The sequence below is a fragment of the Notamacropus eugenii genome, chromosome 2 (assembly GCF_028372415.1).
Source record: "Notamacropus eugenii isolate mMacEug1 chromosome 2, mMacEug1.pri_v2, whole genome shotgun sequence".
Lineage (NCBI taxonomy): Eukaryota > Metazoa > Chordata > Mammalia > Diprotodontia > Macropodidae > Notamacropus > Notamacropus eugenii.
The window spans coordinates 472,905,275-472,931,225 of NC_092873.1; the positions used below are offsets into that span (position 1 = coordinate 472,905,275).

At 42.0% G+C, this 25,951-nt stretch overlaps 1 protein-coding gene across 1 annotated transcript; it reads right to left on the reverse strand.

Annotated features, from left to right (window-relative positions):
- Positions 1-1,573: 1,573 nt before the first annotated feature.
- On the reverse strand, positions 1,574-20,807 carry PRDX6 (peroxiredoxin 6). The gene is made up of 5 exons (XM_072648597.1): positions 20,404-20,807; positions 7,962-8,118; positions 4,440-4,586; positions 3,583-3,729; positions 1,574-2,631 (listed from the first exon to the last, which is right to left on the reverse strand). Exons 1-5 carry the CDS (start codon positions 20,496-20,498, stop codon positions 2,503-2,505), a joined length of 675 nt encoding a protein of 224 aa, XP_072504698.1. The 5' UTR covers positions 20,499-20,807; the 3' UTR covers positions 1,574-2,502.
- Between the last annotated feature and the right edge of the window lie 5,144 nt (positions 20,808-25,951).

Genomic DNA, 25,951 nt, shown 5'->3' on the forward strand with positions numbered 1-25,951 from the left:
CTTCTATTTCACAAATGCCACAAGCAGGCTCTGCATTGTAGCACATTCATGTAAGTTCACTGAAAAGTCAGTGTTCCTTCTAAGCTAAAAAGACATGAGCATTAAACAAGGCAACTAATATCTATGTACTTTTAAGGTCTAAACATTGGTGATAGTTACTGACAACCTCTCTTCTAAGATTCACCAACTTCAGGACAGGAGCATTGGTCTCTGGTCAACTGGTTCATCCAAAGCCATCCATCTCCAAGTTCCAATCACCTATCTAGGTCTTCATGAACTTACAGCAATTGCTCCCCCCCCTCCCCCCCCATGGGACAAGTTATCACAAGGTAGCTCTAGTCTAAGGAATACTGTGCTTCCTTAAAGCTCATTTCAAGGTCTATCATGAAGAATTACAAACTTCTTAGCCACCCCAGCCTTCTTCCTGGATGAAGGCTTTAGACACTAGGCATTAAATAGTTCCTCCACAGGGTTTTACAGTCCCTCTTGGAGGCAACTCTTTAATTCTTCAGCATTTTTTAAAAAATCTTCTTCCTACCTTTAACATATGAAAGGACTGATAGTTTTTAAGATTCATTTCGAACGTAAATACATTTCATCTTGCCAATGCACTCTCAATGTTTAGGTCTATCATACTGTTATTTTTTCATTCCCATACACAGCCAACTAAAGAAGTTTTTCAAGTACCCATGTTTACTTAAAAAAATTCCTTTCGTGGTAGCAGAAAAAAAGCTGATTATAATTTAAGTAATGATTTATGGTTCAGTAGGATGGTCAGAAGATCTGGTGGCCATTAACATTGGGCAAGTCATCATAAGAGCTTTGGTTTCAGACAAGTAACAGTTGACGTGTCTTACCTACCTTACTAGGCTGTTTGTTGCAAAGAGCAAGTGAAGTGACTGTTGCACTAATCACAATGTGCCACAAATACTATTATTCTTCCTAACCCCAAGCATCCCCAACCAGACGTTGCCCGTCTATCTGCTGTGGGTCCAGGGTCTATCCAAGAGAAAGAAAAAGGCACAGAACTGAAGATAATCATTTGTATTGCTCAACTACAGGTTTTTCACCTCTGTTAAGTTAAATACACATGGAATACTGGCAACTGTTGAGTCTACACAGTTATCAGTAATCAATGTTGGGAACTATCCTGGCTGAAGATTTTTTTTAACATGTAAGTCACTGATTGAGGGGTGGAAGTCTCACTTCTCTCCAAATAAATTCTTCCTACAAAGACCAAATGGTTGGGTCCTAAGCTGTGTATGAGAAAACAGGCAGCACACTAGGCTGGAATGGACTTCAGAGGCCATCTAATTTAACTTCCTCATTTTAAAGGTGAAGGGTTAAGTAATGGCTCACTGGTAGTAGGAGCATGTTCTGAAATGAAGGGGATATATAGACAAAAGGAATCAATAAAACATTTTTTTTTTTTTGGGTAAAAAAAGGCTCAACAGTTTCTTATGTACTATGAGGGAAGTCACAGTTGGGTGGGGTGGGAGTCAAGAAATGACTATAAGATCACAACCCAGAAGGTGTGTGTAGACACATACACCCAAATGAAGAGACTTGTGACTTAGTTTCAAAAAGCTTTTATTTGTGGCTTCCCTAAAGGCAAAATATCCGAAAACAATCCACTGCAGAGATAATGTTTTATAGTAAAGAAATAGTATCTTTATCTCTTCCTTTCCCTCAAGTATACAAGCTTTCATCTTATTATGAACATTTAAGAGCAATCTTCCAAGTCTAGATACGTGACTTGTTTAAAAAGGCACCCATAATTATAGCCCTCCACCATTCTGTACAAGTCTAGCAGGCATTGTGCTGCTTCTCTGTAGTCTCAACCACATACTCGTAACTTAACTAGAAAGCTCTTTTGCCCAATCTAACAAAATATTTTAAGGTTGTCTTCTGCTTCCTTTTATCTGCTAGAAAGAGAAGAATCTCCAAATCTTTTGTAACTGTGGTCAGAACACTCAACATTTGAGGAAAAAATCCAACACTATCTGAAACATCCAAATTATTACAAGTTGTTGGTCATAAACTTAGGGAGATGAAGCTCAAAACTAGACATCTTAAACTGTCTCCTCCCTCAAATGGATAATTAGAAAAAGAGATGATTGACCTATTAGGACAGTTGAAGTCCTATTCCTGAAATGCTCCCTTTCCTATTAGTTGGCTGATGACAGAGACTGCAACAGATCTCACAAAGATTTAAAGTCCCAAACAAGTGCCACCCCAAAGATAGACAGCAGAGCAACAAAGGAGTTCAATGACCCAAGTGAAAAGGTGGTAAAGGCACAAGGAGAGGAATCATGGGTGACTTTTAGTGCCATTTTCATTTAACAAGCCATTAGTAGAGTAACCCAAAGACTCCTGACTTCTATCACCCCAAGATGTTTAAATCAATTACTGTAGGAAGACATGATTGGCAGGCTGGTATCCTTTTTCAGAGATCTTCAAGGGAGGCCCAGCCCGATCCCAGCATGGTCTTGCTGGAGTAACCTACGGCTGAGGGGTGTACCGTAGGTATTTCTTGCCTGAAGGGAGCTCTTTGGTGAAAACGCCTTTTGGAAACAGTTTTTTAGCTTCCTCTTCAGAGATAGTTGGAACAACCATAACACTATCCCCACACTAGAGAAAGAGTAATAAGAAAAATGTTAATGTTGTGATCTCTGGGGTGGAGCTGTTGAAATTCTAAAAAGGTTGTCATTAATTTATTAAATTTTATTGTGAAAGAATACAGAAAAATGTAAGTTCCCTAAATAAAGCATGAATAAAGAGATTTCCTTGAGGACAGGGCTGTTGTATTGCTAGCCAATAGCAGAGAGCACAGCACATAGCAGGCAATTAACAAGGGTTTGTTGACTTGAATACCCCCTCCTACATTTCCTAGGGACTTTAAGAGGGATCAAAGGCAAAAGTTCTGCTCCATTATCCTTACTTTGTTGATGTAAATTATGATTTTCTTAAAAGGAAAAAGGAAACTTTTGTTATAAGGATGATACCACTACTTGAACTTCTAAACAGTGTTTCAATATCTGTTAAGATCTTTAAAATATTAATCTTATCAAGAAGAGGATACAAATGTTGAGAAGTAAGTTTTCTTGACCTCAGAGCAAAGAACCAGATCTCCCAATTTTTAGACTCACTAGACACACAGATCAAGATTAAGTGGGTTCCAATCCTGCCTCTAATGACTAGACCCCACAGAGCCTTGGACAAGCTGCTTGATCTCCCTGGCATGTACATGCTATTTCCTATATCTGTAAAGTGATGGGCTGGATTATGTGATGCTTGAAGTCCCTTCCAGCTCTATAACGCACGCACGCACACACACATATCTATCTGTCAGCCAATCACCAGAACAGAGAACTCCCAAGCAGAAAACTTCCCCCCACCAACTATTTTCTCAAGGACTCTAGAGTTCTCAAGGGGCCTGTCTACAGTCAGTAGGGAACAGAGCTGGGGCTTGAACCCAGGACACCCTGTCTCCAAAGTCTGCTCTCTATTTACTACATCCAGCTGTCCTCTGGTCTCACTACAGTTGGCCAGGTAGGTACTGACTCCTTTCATATGCCTTACTTTCCAGTCAACAGGAGTAGCAACCTTCTTGTAAGCTGTCAACTGAAGGGAATCAACCACTCTGAGGATCTCATCAAAGTTCCTGCCAGTAGTTGCTGGGTAGAGGATAGACAGCTTCAACTTCTTATCAGGGCCAAAGATAAATACCTGCAAAATACAGAAAAATGCAAGGTGTGCACTTCTGTTATTTAGGAAGTATAATTGATACCTGGTTCCAGGCAGCAGAGATATTGGTGTTGATCTGTACAGATTTCCCCCTCCTCCCAATCTCATTTTTATTTAAGTAGGTGGACTAAGCTCCACTGGGATGTCCTTTCTGATGCCCTCCGTTCTTCCTCAAAATCATGTAAATAGCTAAGGGACACAGTGAGAAGCCAAAGGGATCTCAGAGGCCACTGAGTCTAACCTCCCATTTTATAGATTCTGAAACTGAGGCCAGGATTCAAACTTGGGTCTTTCTGACTCAGGCATAGTATTTCCTGCACGACCCAGTTCCTTCTTCATCTGTTCACTCTTAATAAATGCACATTGCCTGAACAATTTACATGTTTGATTACGTTCTTCATTTTTGTCTTTGTATTTCTGAAATAATGAAAGCTTGTTGAATGAGAATTCCTAACCTCAAACAGGCCCTCACACTACCCTCTCCAACCCAACTGGCACCCAAGTGTTCACACTGACAGGAACACAGAAGGTGGAAAAGAGGATGGAACAACTAACTGACCTCGGAAGCTTTTATTTGATGCTGCTTGAATAACACTACCCTTAAATCAGAGTGAAACAAGACAAGCAAGTCCCAAGAGAAGAAATCTGTATAGGGATGCTTGTAAAGCATGAGGTGGGGCTATGGAACTCACCACACGAGCTGTCAGAGGCATGCCCTGCCCATCTCGTTCATCTGGGTCTAACATGCCCAACTTGACGGCAAGATCCCGTTTGTGATCATCAATGATGGGGAAAGGCAGCTTCTCTGTGGGTTCATCTCCATTGTATGCATTGATATCCTGAAGAGGGCAAAACGTGAATATAAAAACCACCTATGTTCTCTGGATTATCTTAACAGCAAAACCCTAGAGTAAGGAGAGGACAAAGTGATTTCTTATCTTGAACTATGAACCAAAACTCCTAAAGGGTGGGTAACAAGAACAATTCTAACCATGGTCTACAACAAACCAGATCAAATTTCTAACAATCTTTATTTTTGATTTACTGATACTTTGTACATCTCTTGATTCTCTCAATCTAACCCTCGATTCTAAATTACACCCAGTAAGACCACTAATTTCTAAATACCAGTGAGCCTTCTCTTGCAACAAAGAATAAACTTAATCAGGGAAGCAAAACCAATTGTGGCACAAATTGCTTCTGATTGCGTATGTCGAGGGCCTCATCTGAGGGGACATAATTTCTTCAGTGATTTACCAAGGTCATGCCTTAGTTCAGTTTAATTTTGCGGTTCCATTTCTACTGTTGTAGCTAACACACAGATGATTTTTCTGGTTCTCTTTATTTCACACTGCACTAGTCCATGTTTCTCTGAATTCTTCATTTTTTATGGTGAATATTCCTCTTTATTTTTAATATGTAATTTATTTAGTCACTTCCTAATTGATGGGCATCTACTTGTTTCCAGTCCTTTGCTGGCACTTCATTAAGTGCTTGTTGACTACTACCACAAAATGTGCTAAGGAAATGTTGTTTTCTATGGAATCTTTCTGTCTCTGACCTTCTTGGGGAACATGCCTAGCAATGGGTCAAAAGGTCAAAGACAATCTCTTTTTTTTAGCATGGCTAATTCCTTGAGATATTAATGCCTTCCCTCCTTCTTTAAAATTACCCTGTAACTACTTTGTATGTACCCATAGAGGTTAACTTCCCTATTGATAAATGAATAAGGTCCACAAGGGAAAGGGAAGCTTCATTTTGTCTCTGTAATGCCCAGGGACTAGTACATAGTAGGTGGACCATACCATAACTGTTGGACTGATTTGCAATTTAGCATGGTTTATTTAGTGAGTCTTTTTCCTGTAGCTCCTTCACCATTATTTTCATCTTTTCTCACCTTTCTGATCTGCTAAGTGTCAGATAAAATCTGAATTGTTTTAATGTGTTTAGTTCATTTAGTGATTTACAGCCACTTTTCATTTGGCTGTTAATAATGTAATCACAATGATCTTCTCCATGCAGTAGTCATGTGTCGGACAAACTGCACTACTTCACAGTAACAATAGTGATGGTCAATATGTATAAAAGACTTTATCCACATCCCCTTGGTCATCATCATAGCCCTGGAGGGTAGGGTAGGTATTAACCAGTAGGCTATAAGAGAGGTTGTTCTCTGAACCCAAATCACTTTCTTGATTCCAAGGCCAGCACACTTAACAGCCTATGCTTTAGCACTACCAGAGCATTAGGAACATGACTCCTGCTACTCCACTTATTCCTTATGATGGGGTTGATTTCCAGCCCCTTCCTCACCTCCACTTTCTTGAGATCCTATAGCCACCTCACTGATCTTTCCGTTTCCCTGAATTCTCTAACAACTTTATACCTTACTTGCATACTAGTCACATTTACTTTGCACAAGACACCATGGCACAGTAAAAACCATTTCTGTGCTTGGAGTCAGGAGAATTGTGGGATACACTGGCTTCAGAAACTGTAACCGTGGATGGGCAAGCTACTTATTGTGTCATCTCTGATGAGGACAGTACGACTTGTACTGCCCCCTTTCAAGAATGGTTGCAAAGAAAGCAGACCTCAAGGACCACAACAGCAAGTTGTTAGAAAAGTTTTTTGTTTCAAGTGTTTGCTCTTCACTCAGCTGTTAAACTGATCTTCCTAAAACAAGGGTCTAACCATCACTCTTCTCCCTATCCTACCCCACTTTCAAAACCCCCCAAAACTCTAGGGGCTCCTACTACTTCCACGACCAAATTCTACCTGGATTTTAAAGCCCTTCATAACGGGACCTTCTAGACTTGGGGTCTCTTACCTTACTGCCCTCCCCTCCCCTCCCCTAACATTCTGCCAGTGACACTGACCTCCTTGCTGCTGCTCACACAAAATGCTCCACGTTCTCAATTTTGAGGGTTTTCATTAATTGCCCCCCATTTGTACAATGCTTTCCTTGTTTATCTCCTATTCCTGGCTTCTGTGGCTCCTTTCAATTCTCAGCAACAATCCCACTTTTAAATCTCAGTGCCTTCCCTGTAAAATTATTCCCAAATCATCTTGTAAGTACATCATGGATATAATTAATGTGTGTATATAACATATATGTATGTATGTTGTTAACATGTTGTCTCCTGCATTAGCCTATGAGCTCTTAAGGGCAGAGGCTATGTATTTGGACTTTCTTTGTACCCCCAGAACTTAGCACAGCAGAGTAGGTGCATAATAAATATGTGATGACTGACTGTCCTAATAGGCTGTAAGCTCCTAAAGAGCAAGGTCATGGCTTACTTATCCATTTCTCAATTCTCAATCAGTGCCTACCACATAGCAAACATCAGAAAAGTGGTTACTGACAATCCTCTTGTTGTGACTGGGGGGAGGAAGGCTTGTCTGATCATTTCAACTCAAACTGCTTGCCTAGCATAGCCAGTCTAACTTAAGACTACAATAAAACCACCAGATCTACATGAACAGCTAGTAGGGATTTTGAATATAATTAGCCTGAATTCAATTCAGTTCAAACCATTTATTAGGTGCCAGCCATGGCTAAGTGCCCTGGTTGCTAGGGATATAGGGACAAAAAAGAAAAACTGATCAACTAATTGCTAAGTGAAAATATAAAAATTATTGATTCTATAATGCAACTGATTTTATGTTGTATTAATTTTATTTGAATCTGTATCTGCCTAAAGCCACCTTCAGTAGAGCTCAGAAATTGAGCTTTCCCTTTAATTTGTGGTTGTCCTTTCTAAAAGAGGTCCAAAATGGCATCACTATGCTAGAGTCGAGTTACAGTGTGTCCAACTGTGGCTCATCAGACAGACTGTTCTACCACGTCGGGCACAAATAGTTCATGTGAACATTTGAGGTGGATTCTCTAAATTTGTGCATCTTGAATTTCTTTTGAGCTACCTCAATTCTGCTTTGTTTATAGAGCACAGCACCTTCTCCCATGAAGGCACACCATCCTGGGTGGTCCTTTGTCAGTGTCTCCCATGTTCCAAAGTTGTTAGATGTCATACCAATTTGCATTTAAAAGTAGCTCTCTGAAGTCCTATGTTAGCCCTAGTAAACCCTGTAAGGATAATACAAAGGAGCTGAATTTTTGAGGTTTTCTCATGGGCTTGTCAGCTCCCAAACCAGGAAACCATACATCATATGCAATTAATATGATATTCAGATCCAAACTCATGGTGTTATACCTTACTCCAGGAAAGATGGTCTTGGACAGAGTCAATAGAAAGGGCAATCATCTTAACATTCCGCTTTGCAAATTCTGGGGCCAGCTTCGCAGCACGGCCCAGCTCTGTTGTACACACTGGAGTAAAATCTCGAGGATGAGAGAAGAGAATGCCCCATCTGGAAGGAACAGAACACAGTGTCTGAGGTTACTGAATCAGAGGTGATATGAAAAGCCCAACCTTCAGTGTTTGCATGTTTATTTCTTAATCCAAAATATAAGGTTAACGACGTAAGGCTAACTATTCTGGTGTGGATGGTTTCTTCCGTTACGTTAGGCTTAAACTTTTCTATTTGTCTTGATCAATATGGGAAATCCAGGAGGCAGCACATTTGTCTCCCAGTCTGTCTCTACATCCTATGATTAAGTAACCTTCAAGGGTCCTTTAATTATATCAATGGTGCTGAGTAATGTTCGCAAGGATCTTCGCTTAAGCAAGTTTCACCTTTAGTGAGTAACCTCTCCTTCTGAGTGGCTAGCTGAATTCTGGGGAATTTAAAAGGAAGAGGCCAAATTAGCATAGAATATTCACTGCTGAATATGAACATGCAGCCCAATTCCTTCTTTCTTATTATCTTCTACCTTTTTAGACCACAAAACCACATATAAAAAGGTGAGTCAGCTAGGAGTGTGATGCCCCAATTTGTCTTAACTGAGATTTCTACATGGCTAGTCACAAGCATGTAATCCCATTTGACAAGTTTATTCATATATGTAGCAATATGGTCCATATGAAATATTATCAAATTTCTAATAAGTCTCACATTTTATCTTGCAAAGAAACCAAAGAGAGCCAATAGTAGCAACATTACCTGTTGGCATACAAGGCATGACAACCAGGATTTTCCCTTTCTATGTCCTTTCTTTTCCTTCTCATTAGATAAAGACTAAACAGGAGAAAAATCAAGCCTCCAATATCTTTCTGCTTCCATAATGCTTAGAACCTGGGTTTCCATGACTAGGTCAATCTTGCCTGAGTAGTAAAGTGCAGGTTAAGGAGAACATAAATATTTGTCTAGCTACTCTCCCTCCTTGGGAATGCAGTAAACAAACCCAATTAAAAAGCAAACTGTAAGATCCAATTCTTAATGCCCTAGTTAGTGATGCACAATGTTCTGTGGCACATAAGGAAAAAAAAATTACATAACCTTGAAAGATAAAACAGGAAGGGGGCCAACTAGTCCAAGTCTAAGCCTTATATCCTAAGCCCATACCTCCTCCCTTTGAGGGTCCTCTTCCATATCACTCACTCTACACTCTCTCATTCAGTGACTTTATTAGCACTCCTAGTTTGAATTACCATCTATCTTTGCCTCTAGGTTTAAATATAAGCTGCTGTTTAGATTTTACAGCCTCTCCCAACCTGGCCCCAATCCACCTTTCCAACATTATATATTATTCTCCTTCACATATTCTATTTCCAGATAAAATATTCTTCTTAACACCACTCATCTAGGATACTCTAATCTCCCACCTCTGGACTTTTGCATAGGCTGTCCCACATGACAGGAAGGCACTTCCAATTCACCTGCACCTCTCTGAAGTTTTGTTTTCTTTCAATCTCAGCTTCCAGGCCACCTTTTACTTGAAGCCTTTCCTCATGCCCTCAGGTGGCTAAGATCCTCTCTCCAGCCACCCTAGGTTCCCCATTTATTTTCTATTTATTTTGTGCACACTGAAGTCAGTCAACAATCATTTCTTAAAATGCTTACAGCTAGCCAGGCACAGGAGCTGAAGGCTTGGGATTAAAAAGAAAAAGAAAGAAAAAAAAACACATTCCCTGCCTTTAAGACATTAATATGCAAATGGAGATAATTTGTAAATAACTTTTAAAATGCAACCTACATATAGAATCTGTAGAAGGCACTTGCGAGAGGGAGAAGAAAGGCCTTCAGCACAGCACATGCTGAAATAAAGGAAGCTAAGAGGCAGAGGTGAGGGAGGGGAATATTCTGAAATAAGATAGATGTCACCTGACAAGAGCAGCAAAAATGTATTGTGTGTGTGGAGGTGACTAGAAAGGTAGGAATGACAAACCAGACTTTAGAAGAGTATTCCAAAAGTCTGAGTGCGGTATTAAGTTTTAATAGCTTAAATAGCTTTTCATAAGTTTTTAAAAACAGCATTAAGCTTTAATATTTTAGAACTGCACTAAGGCATCTGGAACACTTCATAGATATCTGAAGAGTAAAGATGTTGGGATTATAGCTATTGCAGAGTTAGATTAAATGAGAGTTCTTCAAGAGATGGAGAAAGACATGGGTGTGTTTGTAGGCCAGTGGACAGGGAGAGACTGAAGACAAGGGACAGAGGAAGTGATGGGATGGCAGATCTACACATGGTCAGTCTCCATCCTCAGGCAGCTTACATTTAACTGCATGTTTGTCTTCCTATGCCCACCACTTCATACTTCCCTAACAAATACTGGGCCCCTTTTGGGGGAACTTCTTTTCATAAGATCAAAATTTAGAAACCGAAGGGACTTCAGGTATCACTTAGCCCAAGCACTCTCATTTGAAAGGGGAATAAGCATGCCCAGAGAGGGTAAGCAACTTGTTCAAGGTCATACATGTAACAAATGGCAGAGTAAGGAGCTGAATCCAAGCATCAATCAATAAACAATTATGTACCTACTGTCTGCATACCTGGTACCATGCAGAGGAAGACACATGTAAATTCAACACATATACAAGGTCATTTGTGTGTGTGTGCGTGTGTGCACGCATATGGGAGGGTAGGACTGGGCTAGGCAAAGAAATGGGGCAAGGCTTAATGAAGTGGCTACTTCCTTGATTTAAGGAGTGAGTGTATTTCAGGCAGAGAATTCCAACCTATGCAGTGGGATAGATGATAGAGTAATACCCAACAGACCTGGTTAAGCTGGCATGGAGAGAGGTGTAATGTGTAAGGAGTTTGGAGTCAGGCTGTCAAAGGCTTAAAATGCTCAACAAAGGCTCTGGTATCTTATTCTACAGCAGGGTTAGTGAATTCGTTTAAGAACATTTTTACAATTATTTCAATAGAATGGTTTTCCTTTTTTGCCCTCTGTAAAGACATTATTAAGAAAAGATCTGTTGATGGTCAGGCTTCACTTTTAGAAGCTCTATCCATGATGCTATAAAGAGGGAATAAACAGAAGTCAAGGAAACCACCTCGTAAACAAAGGTGAGAAGGGTCTGAGGTAGGTGGGTGTTAGCACTGAGTTCAGAGAAAGGAATGCAAGTGACAGATACCACAGAGGTAAAACTAAGGAAGACTTGGCAGTGAAGGAATGAGGAGTGAGTGAAAGGAACATGGGAGTTAGTCTCATGGAATCTGGTTTCAATTTCTTCCTGTTCCTACCTACATACCTTGACCCAGTCACTGCACTTCTCTGGGTCCTGCTTTTCTCATCTGTAAAATGAGGGGTTTGGACCACCTGGCTTATAATGTCCCTTCCAGCTCTAAACCTATGTTCCTGTGACTCTTGAGATTAGAAACCCAGGTGACCAAAAGTTTGGTGGTACCCTTCTGAAATTGGGAAGATGAGAAGGATGGACATGGGGAATATTTTTGTTTTGGATATCTACTGAAATTTCAAAGGGGCATCCCTTTGAAAATGTCCAATAGGCAGTTAGTGATATTGTTGGATTGGAGCTCAAGAAAGAAGCTAGGATACAGATAATGGAGGAGTCATGATCATTGAACCCAAGAGAGATGATGAGATCAAAGAGAAGAGAGCCCAAGCCAGAACCTTGGGGGCCCACATGCAGATGGTGGACAGGACATAAATGAGGAGCCAGCAAAGAAAATGAAAAAGCAGTAGCCAGACACAGAGGATGAAAATCAGGAAAAAAGAATTGGGGAGATCTTGGAGGAGTGACTGTATCGAATGTTGCAAAGCCATCAAGGATGAGGATGGAAAAATATTATCAAGCTAATATCTTTTAAAATGCAAAAAAAAAAAAAAAATCTCAAACACAGTAACTCATTAAGGGAAGCAAGGGGGAAAAGTCCTCCAGTAGGGCCAGGATGGGGCATTCTAAGGACAAGGAATTTAGAAGCAGGCTGCAGTCTTCAGAGGTAAAGCCTCCTGCTATAGAGCTCACAATGGAGCAGGAAGCTACTTTGCAGAAGTTAAATCTGTCCTGAATTGATGGACTGCTCTTAACACTGGGTGGCAGGATGGGAAATATTTTGCTGAGTCACATTAAGGAACTGTTGGTAAGCTGTCACAACTTCACCCAGTTGGCTGGCTGTTTTCCATCCCAGTGACCAGGCTCTTCCTTCAAGCCATTTTAACCATATACAACTTTTTACAATGAGGCTATTTTCTTCAACAACCTTGGCATTCTTCCTTTCCAAATAAGGAACTGAAAAGAGTCCTTCTACCCAGACCATTTTCAGTGTGCTGCAATAAATAGAAAACCCGCTGTTGCCACCACCACAACCAATGATCAGCATCATAGAAAATGAGATGTGCTGCAAATACATCTCCCATATCAGTGATTTGGTTGATAGGACAGATTTTTAAAAGTTATGTAAACAATACCACATACAATCGAACTCTTGTTATTTTACAAAAAAGCTTTTTAAACAAACACAAGCCATCTGCCCAAAGGTAACTTCAAAATATACTAAAATGACTGGACAGAACATGCAAGGGAAGAAAAAGCAAGCTCCACCATCTTTCCACTGTAGCCCGCACCCTCTCCATCACCAACTTCAAGGATTAGAGAAAGGAGGAGTGGCTTTTCAGTCAGTCAACAGGAATCTCCTAAGAGAGCCTACTATGTTGCTGTGTCAGGCATGGAGCTAACTAAGAACTGAGGACACAAGAAAAAAGGCAGTCCTGCTCTCCCGGAGCTCCCAGTCCAATGGCGAAAACAGCATGTAAACAGTTATACTTGCTCACACTTGTGATATGATATTTATACAGTACCACTTATAGAGTTGAAATTGTCATTGGAGCGAATGTCAGGGAGAAAGTACTAGCAATAAGGAAGGTGGAGAAAGGCTGCTTGTAGAAGGAAGCTGGGGAATATCAGGAGACACAGTTGTCTAGGGGACCAGCCAGTGTCACTGCATCCTAGAGGATGGGGACAGGACAAAGGACATACAGCATTATGTGGACTAGGACATTTAGAATAGTACACACTACTCCTGTAACTAACAGGAGGGAAAAACAAAGTTTCATGGTCCAGTCATAAGGCCCAATGTCATGGAATTCCCACAGGTTTTTAGTTCTGGACAGCAGTAACTTCTGACTAGCAGAAGTATTATTTTATGAGTATTACAAGAATGTTTATACTAAGTCATACTACTCGAGAAATTATTTGGGAATCAAAGAAGCAGGAAGATGAGTTGATTTCACAATCAGTAACCATTTTAAGTTTCTTACACTGATCTAGCTAAAGTAGTCATTTAAATTCCTTTTAAAAACACCCGCAGATTTCACATAAGCATTTTAATGGGACAATCATTGGCTACATTGCAGAAACTTAAACTCTACAGATGGAAGTGTACCTTTTATTAAAAAACATGCATGAAAAAGATTTGGATCCACGCTAAAAACAAAAGCTAATTTTGGTTGTTAAAAAACTCATAAAAATGAATTCCTGCTTTAATAGATCCAACTCAGCAAACATATATTAAAGTTACATTACAGAACAAGAATGTACCTTGTAGAAGAGAGCATTGGTGTCTTAATTATGGACAATCTTTTTCTATTATATTAATAACCAATTATTAATTAGAATTCAGGTCTTTTACTTTCCTTATTTATGGCCTAGGCCCTGTAGATCAGGCCAATCTGAATGAGGATGCCTGACTGGTCAAGGCTGATTTCTCCTGTCAGGGGGATCCTCCTTTACAAAGATATTTAAAACATTCAGGTTCTCCATGTTTTTGTCTTTAGGTGAACCACTAACCATCAACTTATTGATCATTAACTAGCCTAACAGAAACTCTGTCTCTTCGTTTTTTTTGTTCATCATACTAACTAGTGATTTATTTAAATCAAATCCACTTTGCAGTTTGCCCAAAGGATTAAGTACAAAATTCCAATACCCAGTAAGCTTTAAGGAATTCCTTCAGTCCTGAGTGCCAGAGGCTGTATACACCTGATGTGTTCAGAAGTGTGCTGGCATGGCTAACGACCCACCTGAGATATCCATTCCACCAGTTATAATGCCTGAAACTTCTCCCATTAGTTACTCTCTGGAGACTACCAAGTCTTCTTCACATACAAGTACCTTACTTGGTTAGTTAACATATTAACCCAATAATAAAAGGTTTACTAAATCAGCTGTCTTGAAACATCAACCCAGCGAATGGGACACAGTGGAGACAAACTTTCAAAGGGAGAAGGTTGTGAGGTCTAGTCTATTATGAGGATTAAACTATTTCAACCCTAAACACTTGCTTACTCTCTCCTGTGCACAGTAAGGCCTTATTTACATTTAAAACTTTACTCAAACTGGCTCAAACGTGGCCCTCAGTCACTTACTCCTAACACTATCGGCTGCTGAAAGGTGGTAATAGAAACACACATGCAAACTGCATGCTTTAAATTTGCAAAACTCTTCACATTATCTCATTTATATATCATATGTTCTGTTGTTGAATCATTTCAGTCATATCCATCTCTTCAAGACCCCATTGGGGATTTTCTCAGCAGAGATACTAAAATGGTTTACTATTTTCTTCTACAGCTCATTTTCCGGATGAGGAAATTAGGGTAAAAACAGTGTTAAATGTAGCTACTGTCTGAGGCTAGATTGGAACTCAGGAACATGTGTCCAAGCCCAGCACTCTATTCGCCGCACAACCTACCTACATAGACACAGCACTTATATATTATCTTATCTGATCTTCACAACGACCCTATGAAGTGGCTATTACCTCTATTTTGGAATGAGGAAAATTGAGACTGAGAAAGGCTAAGTGATTTGCCCAGAACCATGTATCATATGTAAAGTTGTTAAGGTAGGACTCAAAGTTAGGTTTTTGCTGACTCCAAATCCAGTGTTCCATCCACTGTATCACCCAGCTACCAAGAGATCTTGATTGTAGTAAAAAAAAAAAAAAAAAGAAAAAAGAAAAAGAAAAAAAAGTCACCATCCCCTTGGTCCTGTTTCTTTAACTAGAGGCTGGTCTACATCAAAGGTGTCAGACTCTCAGCAGCCCAAACCAGACTAAAATGTAATTGGAAATTGTTTAGCAAAATTTTAAAAATGCAATAAATACAACATAGATAATGTTTGTCTGTGGTTTTCTATGTCAATGAGCCCTGAATATTAGCCATATAAATCTAGTAAATTCTAGACAAGGTAATTGTGGGACCCAAATTCACTCCATTCTCACTCTTTAGTTTGGCACTAGTGTCAAACTCAATCCGTGGCCCTAGCCTGTGGCATGGAGAGAGAAAACAGATGAGGAAAGGGAGGATGGGAAAGAATAAACAACTCTCCCATCCTCATAAGTCTTGGGAGTTCTCCACCACAAATCTTCTTGCTATTTGCCTAGAGGGAAACCCTATCTACATACTCACCTGTGTACTTAAGACACACCTGCATGTGTAGGTGATTTTATAGTCTTATAGGTGGAAAGGACTTTAAGGGGATCATCTAGTTCAATACCCCTTTCCTTTCGCAAGTAAGGCCCAGAAGAGGGAAATGACTTGCCTAAAGGTTATAAAAATAATAAGTAACAAAGTCATCATTCAAACCCAAGCCTTCCAATTCCATATCAAGTGCTTTTTCTATCACACCGCATCATGTGCATGATATGTACTGTCCTGATAAGTACCATCCCCGGGCAGCTCACATTTATGCCCACTATAAAAATGAATACACACTGAAGTTAATCATTAAGATCAATAACATCTTATCTATAGAGATTGGACTGAAGAAATTCAGGAGAACATGAATCAGAGCAGAATGCCAGATGAACTAAAATGCAATTAAAACATTAAATGCAAGGCACATAAAGAGGGGACAGGCAGAACAAACAAATCAGTAGAATGTAAAGGAGACTAATGTGGGAGGAAGAGGTCTAGGAAGGTGGAGTGGGGCAAGTTTACAATGCTTTAAAATGCCAGGTTTAGAGTTTGTATTTTATCCTAAAGACAATGGATGGACAACCACTGAAGACTTTCTGTTTAGCAGCAGGGTGACATGGGCAGACTTGCATCCTATGAAGATTTTGGAGATAGGTAAGACTGGAAGTCAGGGGCCAAATCACAAATACATACCAATAGACCAGGTCCAGTACAGAGGAGCTCAACTAGGGTGGTGGCAGAGGAATAAACCACACCAGCTCCCTAGACATTTCATTCTAAGGGTATAAAGTGGGATTATGGCACCATCAGTTTGGAATAGTTTAGATTCCAGGCCACTTCCTTAACTGTAGCAGATGAGAGGTGATGGGGTGGGGGGAGAAATAGAACACCCAGGAGGAAGAAAGGAAGAGAATCTTTCTCAAGGATCTTAAGACTTAAGAGCTGGAAGAGACATAAGAAGTCACCTGATTCAACCCTCTCATGTTACAGATGAGCAACTGAGACCCACAGCGGTGACTGGCCCATAATGTAGAAATATATTTTGCATGACTTCACATGGGTTACAAGCATCATATTGCCTGCCTTCTGGGTGGGGGAGAAGGGCACCAAAGAAGAGGGAAAGAAGAAAAACTGGAGGAAAGGAGGAAATTTGGAACTTCAAATTTTTAAGAAGAATGAGGGGGAAAAAGTGGCTTGCCTAGTCACAAAGGTTGTTGAGGGGCTGAGCCAGGGGTAGCCTCATTGGAAATGAGTCTGCTGGGGGTCCCGGCCTACCTGCCACAGTACCACATTGCCTCTTCAAAGATTGCTGTCATTTATATAGCTCTTCGGGGTTTACAAAGCACTTTACCTATGTTAACTCATTTGATCCTCCCAACAACTTTGTAAAGTAGATGCTATCAGTATCTTCACTTTACGGATGAAGAAAATGGGGCTGAAAGAATCTTGCCCAGGATCAGCTAAGTGTCTAAGATATATAAACAGGATAAAATGGGGAGTACTCTTGGAAGGAAGGCACTAAGATTATGAACAAAAAAAGAATTTTTGTAGAATGGCGTACTTGAAAGGAAACCAGAAGGTGGAGATGAAGTAGGAAGTATTCTAGGCACAGGAGGACAGCCAGTAAACATTCCTGGAGTCAGGAGATAGTGTATTGTTTGAGGAATACCAAGCACTACTGGACTGCACTCTAAGTTGGGTGGGGTGTAAGGTTTAAGACTGGAAAGGTAGGAAGGGGCCAGGTCATGAAGGAATTTAAAAACCAGACAAAGGATCCAGAATCAATATTTTGGGCTGGCATCATGGAGGCAATGGTGTCATCTGAAAGGGGGCTGTATGCAAGTGAAAATGATAGGATTTGACCACTGAATGGATATGGATATGGGGAGTGAGATAAAGTGAGGAGTCAAGGATGACACCTAGGTTGTGAGCCTGGGTGACTGGGAAGATGATAGTGGTACCCTGGACAATTGATAGGAAAGTTGGGAAGAGAGAAAAGTTTGAAGGGATAGACAATGAGTTCAGTTTTGGATATGCTGAATTTAAAATGTGTTGGTGATATCCAATAGGCAGTTGGAGATAGTTGAGTAGAGGTTAGCAGAAAGATTAGGGTTAGACAAGTTGATCTGAGGATCCTCTATGGAGAAATAATTGAAATTATGGAAACTGAGGAGATCAAGTCAAATAGTATAGAAAAAAAGGGGCCCAGGCAGATCCATGGAGCCCACTCCAGGAAAGGAGGCTGAGAAAAAAGTCAGAAAGGTAGAATGAGAACCAGCAGAGAAAAGTTACAAAAAATCTAGAGAAAAGAGGGTACCAAAGACAAGAGGGTGACCGACAGGTGAAGAGCTGTACAGATCAAGAGAGATGAGGCTGAGAAAAGGACATTAGACCTGGCAATCAAGAAAATCAGAAGTAAATTTGTAGAGAACATTTTAGTTGAATAATGTTGGAAGTCAGATTGTAAAAAGTTAAGAGAAAGCACCTAATGTACATGGCCTTCTCAAGGAGTTTAGCCATAAAAAGGGAGATATGGAGAAAGCTGGTAGACTCTGGGGAGAAGATCAAGCTCTGTGAAAGGTTCTGGGGAGGGTGAGTTGTGGAGGTGTGAGGAGAAATGGATATAAAGGCTTGGAGAAGGTGCTATGATGAGATAATTAATTAGAGAGGTGTAAAAGGTATAAAAAACAGGTGGACTGCAAGAGTAAAGGCAGTGAATGGTGTGAGTATTTCAAGGCATTTCAAAGCTAAGCCAAAATCAGTGATATCAGGACAAAGAACTCAAGAGGATGACAGTGTAGGGCTGAACTGGCTCATCAAGGGGATCCAAGATGGGGAAGGGAAGAGATTGTAGCTAGGGTACAAATACAGGTGGCTTGGGAAAGAACTGAAGGGGTAGAAGAATTGTAGGTAATGGTAATAAGATCAAGGTTAGAAGAGGCAGAATAACAGATTGATCAGATAAATCAATTTCATAGATCATGACCATAGATATGTGGAATATCTGAGGATGTGGCAAGATCAAAGGTGTGTAGCTGTGCTGGAGTAGAGAAGTAGGTCTTGGGAGCTGAGTACAGGGAGGACTTGGGAGGTTAGGGTATTTGACGAAGTGTTAATAGATAGGCTGAAGTTCCATCAAAGAGGATCAAAGTTGAGAAGATACAGTTCATATGTATCCTGGAGGTTCCTAGACAATAAAGACTCTAGATCTGGTGGCAGATAAGGACTGAATGAACCTCAAAAAGAGGTTACTGAGGGATGGTGGTAGAAGAAGATCCTGAAAGTGGCAACAGGGAGCAAGAAGTAGCTAATTCCTTTACTTCAAGTTGGGGGAATGAGTCAAAGTACAACCAGCACTGGAAAGGGTGGTCTGAGAAACTGTGCCATTAGGAGAGAGTTAGGTCTTAGAGAATGTAAGATGGAGGAAAGCAACAAAGGAAGATTCAGGTCTTCCTGATTCCGAGCCCAGCACTCTATCCATGGCACCAACTGGCTGCCTCTATAAGAGTAAGATGAGAAAGGTAAGAGTCCTTAAGAGCCATATAACTCACCTATTCTGGGGGGAGGGGAGTGACATAGGTAGAGAACATCTTTGAAATGTTTTCATAGTTATGGGAAAAAGATATAGTATTCTTTAACTTGCTGGAAGTTGCTAATAAGCCACATCCTGGACAAAGGCATTTTTTAATCAGTTCGGGAGGGGGGAGGGGGCAGTGGCTAGATAAAGAGGACCTAGGTCAGCTTCTTGGTAGTTAACGATTTTTAAATTTATTAGGAGACCAGATTTTGCAAGCAAAGACTCGACTGTGGTGACTTTTACTAACCTTCCCAATACGGGTGAAAAAAGACCTAAACACAAGAACTAAGCCCTAAGGGATCCTAGGACTATCAGGTACCTGAAGGTCAGCTGTAACGAGCTCCACTCCACACCACTGGGAGCAAATTCCAGGGCAGAGAGCAGGGAGCGTGAATCAAAACGCACAACCCCCACCCCAGCTGCACACACCCCTCCCCACTCAACAACCAGAATTTCAAAAGTAGTATTTAAAGAACAAACCCTGAACTCCAGAAAGGCCTCAGGCCCTGGCATAAGTAGGCCTAAGAGGACCACTCCCAGGAGCTCCCCACAAACTTCAGGCACTCCCAAGTGCGCAGGTCAGACTGGGGGAGGGGAAAGGGAGAGTACTCTACCGGACTGAGGTTTGGGGAGACAGGGAGCTGGGGCGGGGGTAAGGCTGCGAAGGGGAGCAAACTGTCGAAGGAGCGGGAGGTAGGTAGGTAAGGGGGCAGGAGATGGGTTGGGTGGGTGGTTAAGGGCAGGTGATAAGGGGATGAGGATGGGGCAGGAGCCGGAGGGAGGTGGGTAGTTAGGAGAGGTAGGGGCTTAGGGGACTTGGGGCAGGAGATAACGGGGTGGATGGTTAGGAGGGCTGGGGCAGGAAATAAGGGGGTAGTTGGCCAGGGAATCTGGGGCAGGGGCAAGAAGGGTGGAGTTAGTGGTCAGGGGAGCTGGGGCAGGAAGTAAGAGGGAGGGTGGTCAGGGCAGGCGATGAGGGGGTGGTCAGAGGACCTGGGCAGGAGGAAAGGGGGGGTGGTCATAAGTGCGGGGCAGGATAGGGGTGTGCGGGGGTCAGGGCTGGAGGCGGGGGCAGGACAGTAGTGCGGGGAACTGGGGCAGGGGCACCAGGCGACGCTCTCTCCGCCCCTCGTGGGCAACTCCTGGGGACTAGGGGAGCCGTGGAGCAGGCAGCAGCTCGCCGGCCCTCCCGCCGGGCCCTCGGGTGGCCCTCCCGCCCCGGTCCTCGGGTGGCCCTCCCGCCCCGGTCCTCGGGTAGTCCTCCTGCCGGGCCCGGGCTTCACTCACGAGTCTCCGAGGAAGTCGTGGAAACGGATGCGGCCGACCGTGGTGTCCACCTCGAAGTTGGGGGCCTCGTCTCCGAGCAGCAGACCTCCGGGCATGGCGACAGCGGCGAGGGGCAGGAGAGGAAGAAGGAGCCGCAGCCAACGTGGGCGCTCGTTCGTGCCGGGAAGCCGCTCTCGAGGCTGCAGAAAAGAGGGGACCTGACGGGGGCGGGGCTTAAAGCGGGGCGGGGCGTGACCGCGCGGACGCCAGGCTGTAGGAGCTGGGGGAAAGGGGGTGGGACGTGACGTAAGAGGGGGCGGAGCCGGAGGGAGAGAACGACGCAGACCAAGGGGCGGAACCGGGGTGAGCGGGCCGGGGCGCGGGGACAAGGGGCGGGGCCTGCGGAAATGGGCGGGGATGGGCGGGGCCTGGAGGTCTTGTCCGTAGCTTTGGAGGAGGGGGAGTGGAGTAAGGCGTTAGTGCTGGGGGCGGGGTTATCTCTCCGGCTCCCCGTGAGACACTTGGCTCTGAAGCCTCTCCCCTCCCCCACCACGCTCTATTTAGACTTGATCCGCGGGAAACCGACAATTGGATAAATTACCCGGTTCCTCTGGAGCAGCTTTTGTTGTTATTCTCCCTTTTTGTAAGATAATGATCTGGATTCGTGGCGCCAGCCGCTCCGGAGGGCGGGGTCGGAGTGCCGGAGCCCCCCCCCCCCCCCCCCCCCCCCCCCCCCCCCCCCCCCGGAGAGCCCAGCAGGGGATCTCACGTTCTCTTTGGCCTCCCGGCCTCTGCGGCTTCGTCGCCTGCGCTGGCGCCCCAGGCCGGCCGTGGTTTCTCTGAAAGCTTCCGGTGATTTGGAAGAGGGCTGCTGACGGACTCGTTAGATGTGGAAAGAATTCGAACCCATCTCCTCCGAGCTCCCCGGAGGAGGAGGCGTGGGGTGAAGTTTGCAGAAATGTGGACCTGACCCAGGCGGGCATCCGAAAAGAGATGCCCACTCATTCCGCCGAATTCCCCGGGCACTTTGTACCTCCTGGGCAGCAAGCCGCTTTGTGTTATCCTTAATCGTTCACCTCCTAGATTAGATGGACGGGGGCTGGATTTGGAGATGGAGGACCTGGGTTATGTACACTTAGATAGTTCGATGTCTGTATAATCGGTTTCCCTGGTAATTCCATGTATTTTATTTTCCAATCCAATAAACATTTATTAAGCGCCTTTTATGTGCCAGGCACTACTAAGCCCTAGGGATACAATTAATAATAATAATAAAAAGACGGTCCTGACCTCTAGGAGCTCACCATCTAACCTGGGGAGGGCGGAGAAAGCGCCCAGAAGGAGTCGGGAGGGGGGCTTCTCGTTCAGCGGAGCTGAAACCGGAGTGGAGATTTTTATGCCTTTAAAAACTGTTCCGAAAAGGGTTTCTTCGCCCATCTGGATCTTCTTTTTCCCTTCTAATTTACATGATTCCACGAAGACATTGATGATCCTTTCTGCAGGTGCCTAGAACGTGCAGTGTACAATGTATACACATTTATTGTAGTTGAGAGCTCGTAATCCTGTGGGGTTGGTGGTGTGTTACTGTATCCATTTTATAGATACAGATGGTAACTGACGTACGTGTAGGACTGTATCTACACTATTGACTCACAACAACCTTTAAGTTTTACAGATACTATTTCCATTTTACAGATAAGGAAACTGAGGCTAAAAAAGGTTAAGTGGACCCCTCAGGGTACCATAGACTCTGGCATCTGAGGTTGGATTTAAACGTGTCTTCCTGACTTCAGGTCTAGCATCATACCCACTATACCGTGTTACATACACTGAGATAGTTCCTGGAGCACATGATGATTTAACAAATATTTATTAAAGGAATGACTGAAAACGTTCAGATCTTCATCCGTAGTTTTACCCCTTAGGTAGGAGAGACCCAGATTTAGCATCTCACAGATCTGCCACTCCCATCTCCATTCACGTTTTGGAGGCACCTAGTGTATTTATTTCTTTTGTTTCCGTACAAAGTTTTCTCAATTCAAAATCCTGCCTCACAAAGCATTCTTTGGTTAAATGGAACTAGGGGCATAGATCAGAATCAGTAAGAATTTGTCAACCCTACACCTGCTCTTCAAGATATTTGACAGTTTTTTTTTTAATCAGCCCAGTAGGAACCATGAGAACTTTGTCCTAAGGTACAATTGTATTGGGGTGGGGTGGTGGTGACCTTTTCTGCCAGGAGTCATCATATCATTCAGAATTCTGGCTCCAAGTCCAATACCACATAGTATAACATACGGCTCTTTTTGCTTATTTGGTGACCTAAGGAAGGCTTTTTGCAGCCTTTTTGTCCAGAGAAAATTTAGGTTTCTATCACCCCATTCCTACTAGTCCCTGATACATAGCTTATTTTTCATTAATATGTTAGCTGATAAAAGCTTAAAGTGTGATCTCTTCTAGGAATTCTTGCATTTTGAAGCAAGTCAGAGAAAGGAAGAAACTGTCAAAAAAATTTAAAGCAAAAAGCTGAAGAAATGAAGCTAATTTTTATTTCAATCATACAGTATATGGAGCTTTTTTCTCTTTGTGATGGGGAGAGTATCTTTTAGTAAAATGTGCAATATGGTTGAGGGGCAGCCAGGTGGTGCAGTGAATAGAGAACACCAGTGCAGGAGTCAGGAGGACCTGAGTTCTTATGTCACCTCAGATACTTGACACTCACTGGCTGTGTGACCTTGGGCAAGTCACTTAACCCCAATTGCCTCATCCTGGGTCATCTCCAGTCATCTTGATGAATATCTGGTCACTGGATTCAGATGGCTCTGGAGGAGAAGTGAGGCTGGTGACTTGCACAACCCTCACTCAAAAGAAAGTCAAATGCAAGTCATGTCATTTCTCTGATGGGTGATCTTCTTCAGGCAATGAAGGACAAACACACCCACACACAATGTGGTTAACAGGCTTGAGGACAGACCCTAGGGCTTTAATTTAGTTTTTTTAAATTTTCCATGACTGACACATTTTGCTGATTACATGGGGCTGGTGGGGCGAGGGGGGCGTGGCAGAAGGGGGTTTGTAGTGTCTCAGAGCCTTTCTACTAGAGTAAGATTTGGGGGATAGATTTCATTTTCCCTTTAGGATTAGTCTTCTTTTCTAAAGTTATCAGAGACACCTCTAACATTATACTGGATGTCCCAAAAATCTTAATGTCATTTTAAGCTTTCATAACAGCACTAAGACTTTAGGGACACCCTGTATATATGAATAATTACATGTATACACATATAATGCATATGTGTATATACACACATATAAGTTGTATAATATCTATATTCATATGTGTGTGCACATTTTTAAAAACCAAATCTTTCATTCAAAGTCTGTTGATGTCTCAGGAGATGGCTACTTTATTAGATTGATGAAATTATATTGGAAATTAGTCTAGGTGTTAAAAGTCTTTCAAATCAATCAATGAGGGACCACTGCGAATTTAATAAGATGTAAGATCTCTTACTGTAATAAGATATAAGATCTCTTTTTTCCTTATTTCTGTTAAGTGAAATATATATCTGTACCCAATAATGTGTGCACATGCATATGTGTGAGGGTGTATGTGTGTGTGTGTGTGTGTGTGTGTGTGCGTGAGTGTGTGCCTGCACATGAATTCTTCCTTCTTTTGTTCAGGTGAAGGGAAGGGCAATAGGGAACTGGATTTACAGTAAGAGGACCTTTGAACCCTATCTGTGCCACTTCCTAGCTGTGTGAGCTTGGGCAGGTGGTTTAAACTCTCTGGGCCTCAGTTTTATCACTTGTCAAATGAAGATGTTTGACTTGCTGATCTTAAAGGTCACTATGAGCTCTAAATCTGTGATCCTAACCTGTTAGAGGGGTCTGTCTGCTCTGCCTGAAGCTCCCTTTAACAACCCAGATTTCTCAGATTACATAATTTTTTTTTGACACATATTAAGCTGCTTTACAAATAGCATGTATTAATTACCCTGTTCTGATCATTTAATTTTCAATGAAAAACTCTTTTGGGAAGTGTGTGTGTCAAAATAAGCCTTAATTATAAAGATATAATATGAAGAAAATGCAAGATAAGAAATTTCCACAATATTAAGTAAGCTAGACACTTTGCAGTTCTGCATTTGCTATTACCAAACCTCTTGAGTTTTTAATTTGAATGAGAGAGATCAAGTAACTTGTGTGTGTGTGTGTGTGTGTGTGTGTGAATTTATATCCTAACCCAGAGCCTCTATTGCTTAGGGCAGAAGTTCTGAAGCTTTTTTTGTGTCTTGGATCATTTTGACATTCTGGCAAGGTCTTCTCAGAATAATATTTTTAAATACATAAAATAAAATGCATAGGATTAAAAGGAAACAAATTACATTGAAATATAGTTATCAAAATATATTTTTAAAAAAGTTCACAAACCCCAGGTTAAGAACCTCTAAATGAGGGTATTATTTTCTCATATATTACTATCCATAGGTAACTTGAAACTAAGTAACAGTCTTCCCCCACCCCTGTCCAAGAAGGTCATGACAATCTCTGTTGTAGTTAAATTTATGTAGCTTGTGTGTGTGTGTGAGTGCATGTGCATATTTATAAAATGTATAACTAGGCAGCTAGAAGGTGCAATGGATAGAATGCTAGATCCAGTCAGGAAGACCTGAGTTCAAATGTCTGCCAGGAAAAGCCCCAAAGGGTCACTAAGAGTACGACTTGACTGAAATGACTTAAAACAACAATGGTACAATGTATGTTATATATATGTATATATGTACACGTATATAATATATACACACATACTATGTATATAATACATACACACATGCATACATATATGTATAATAAGCATTAATTGCTCTTTGTTGATGACTGCATAAGTTTTCCAAATAATCATTCAACAAGTTTTCTGGTCTGATTTATCTAGGTTGGGATATGAGCTGGTATTGGTATCATTGACTGTCAAGTATTGGTAAGCCCTCTGTGGCTCCCTACTATGTATAACCTTCTTCTCCTCTTGACTTCTCTCCCTCTCCTTATTTCTTCAAGAAATGGTGACATTCTCCTCATCTGCAAGTGGGGACCAAATTTAGAGATTTAAGTGGTATCACAAAACACATTCTTTCGTTTTGAAGCTCATACTAGTCTATCTTAGGCTGAGACTGACTGAGGGAGGCTGGGATTAGGGAGTCATGTAGGTAAGGTTTGGAAACTAAGAGTTCAATAGAGGTAGTGATGGAACAGGTGTGAAGTGAGGACAAAGGTAAAACAGAGGGAATCTGTGGAGAATAGTGTTCTTTTTGGCTAGCTGGATTGTGAGGGTCTCACCCTAAACTGGCAGAAGTTAAAAGGGGCAGGTGAATATGGCATCTAGGAAATTCAGTGGCAGGTATCAGGAATTGGGCAATGGGAAGTCTAAACACCCAGGACCAAAATCACATGGGCAAGAAGCAAGCCCAAGTTCTTGAGAAACAAATACAGGATAAAACTGTAGTTCTTAAGGGGCTGGTAAACATGGGCAGGAAGCTCAGCTGCTGCATTTGGACTGAGACCAGCCCAA

What these genes read in the sequence shown, in the direction of transcription:
- PRDX6 (XM_072648597.1), bottom strand. Translation starts at nt 20,498, where the DNA reads ATGCCCGGAGGTCTGCTGCTCGGAGACGAGGCCCCCAACTTCGAGGTG. An exon ending in CACGACTTCCTCGGAGACTC is followed by an intron (nt 8,119 to 20,403) that starts GTGAGTGAAGCC and finishes TGTTCCTTCCAG; the next exon opens with ATGGGGCATTCTCTTCTCTC. An exon ending in ACCATCTTTCCTGGAGTAAG is followed by an intron (nt 4,587 to 7,961) that starts GTATAACACCAT and finishes TGCCCTCTTCAG; the next exon opens with GATATCAATGCATACAATGG.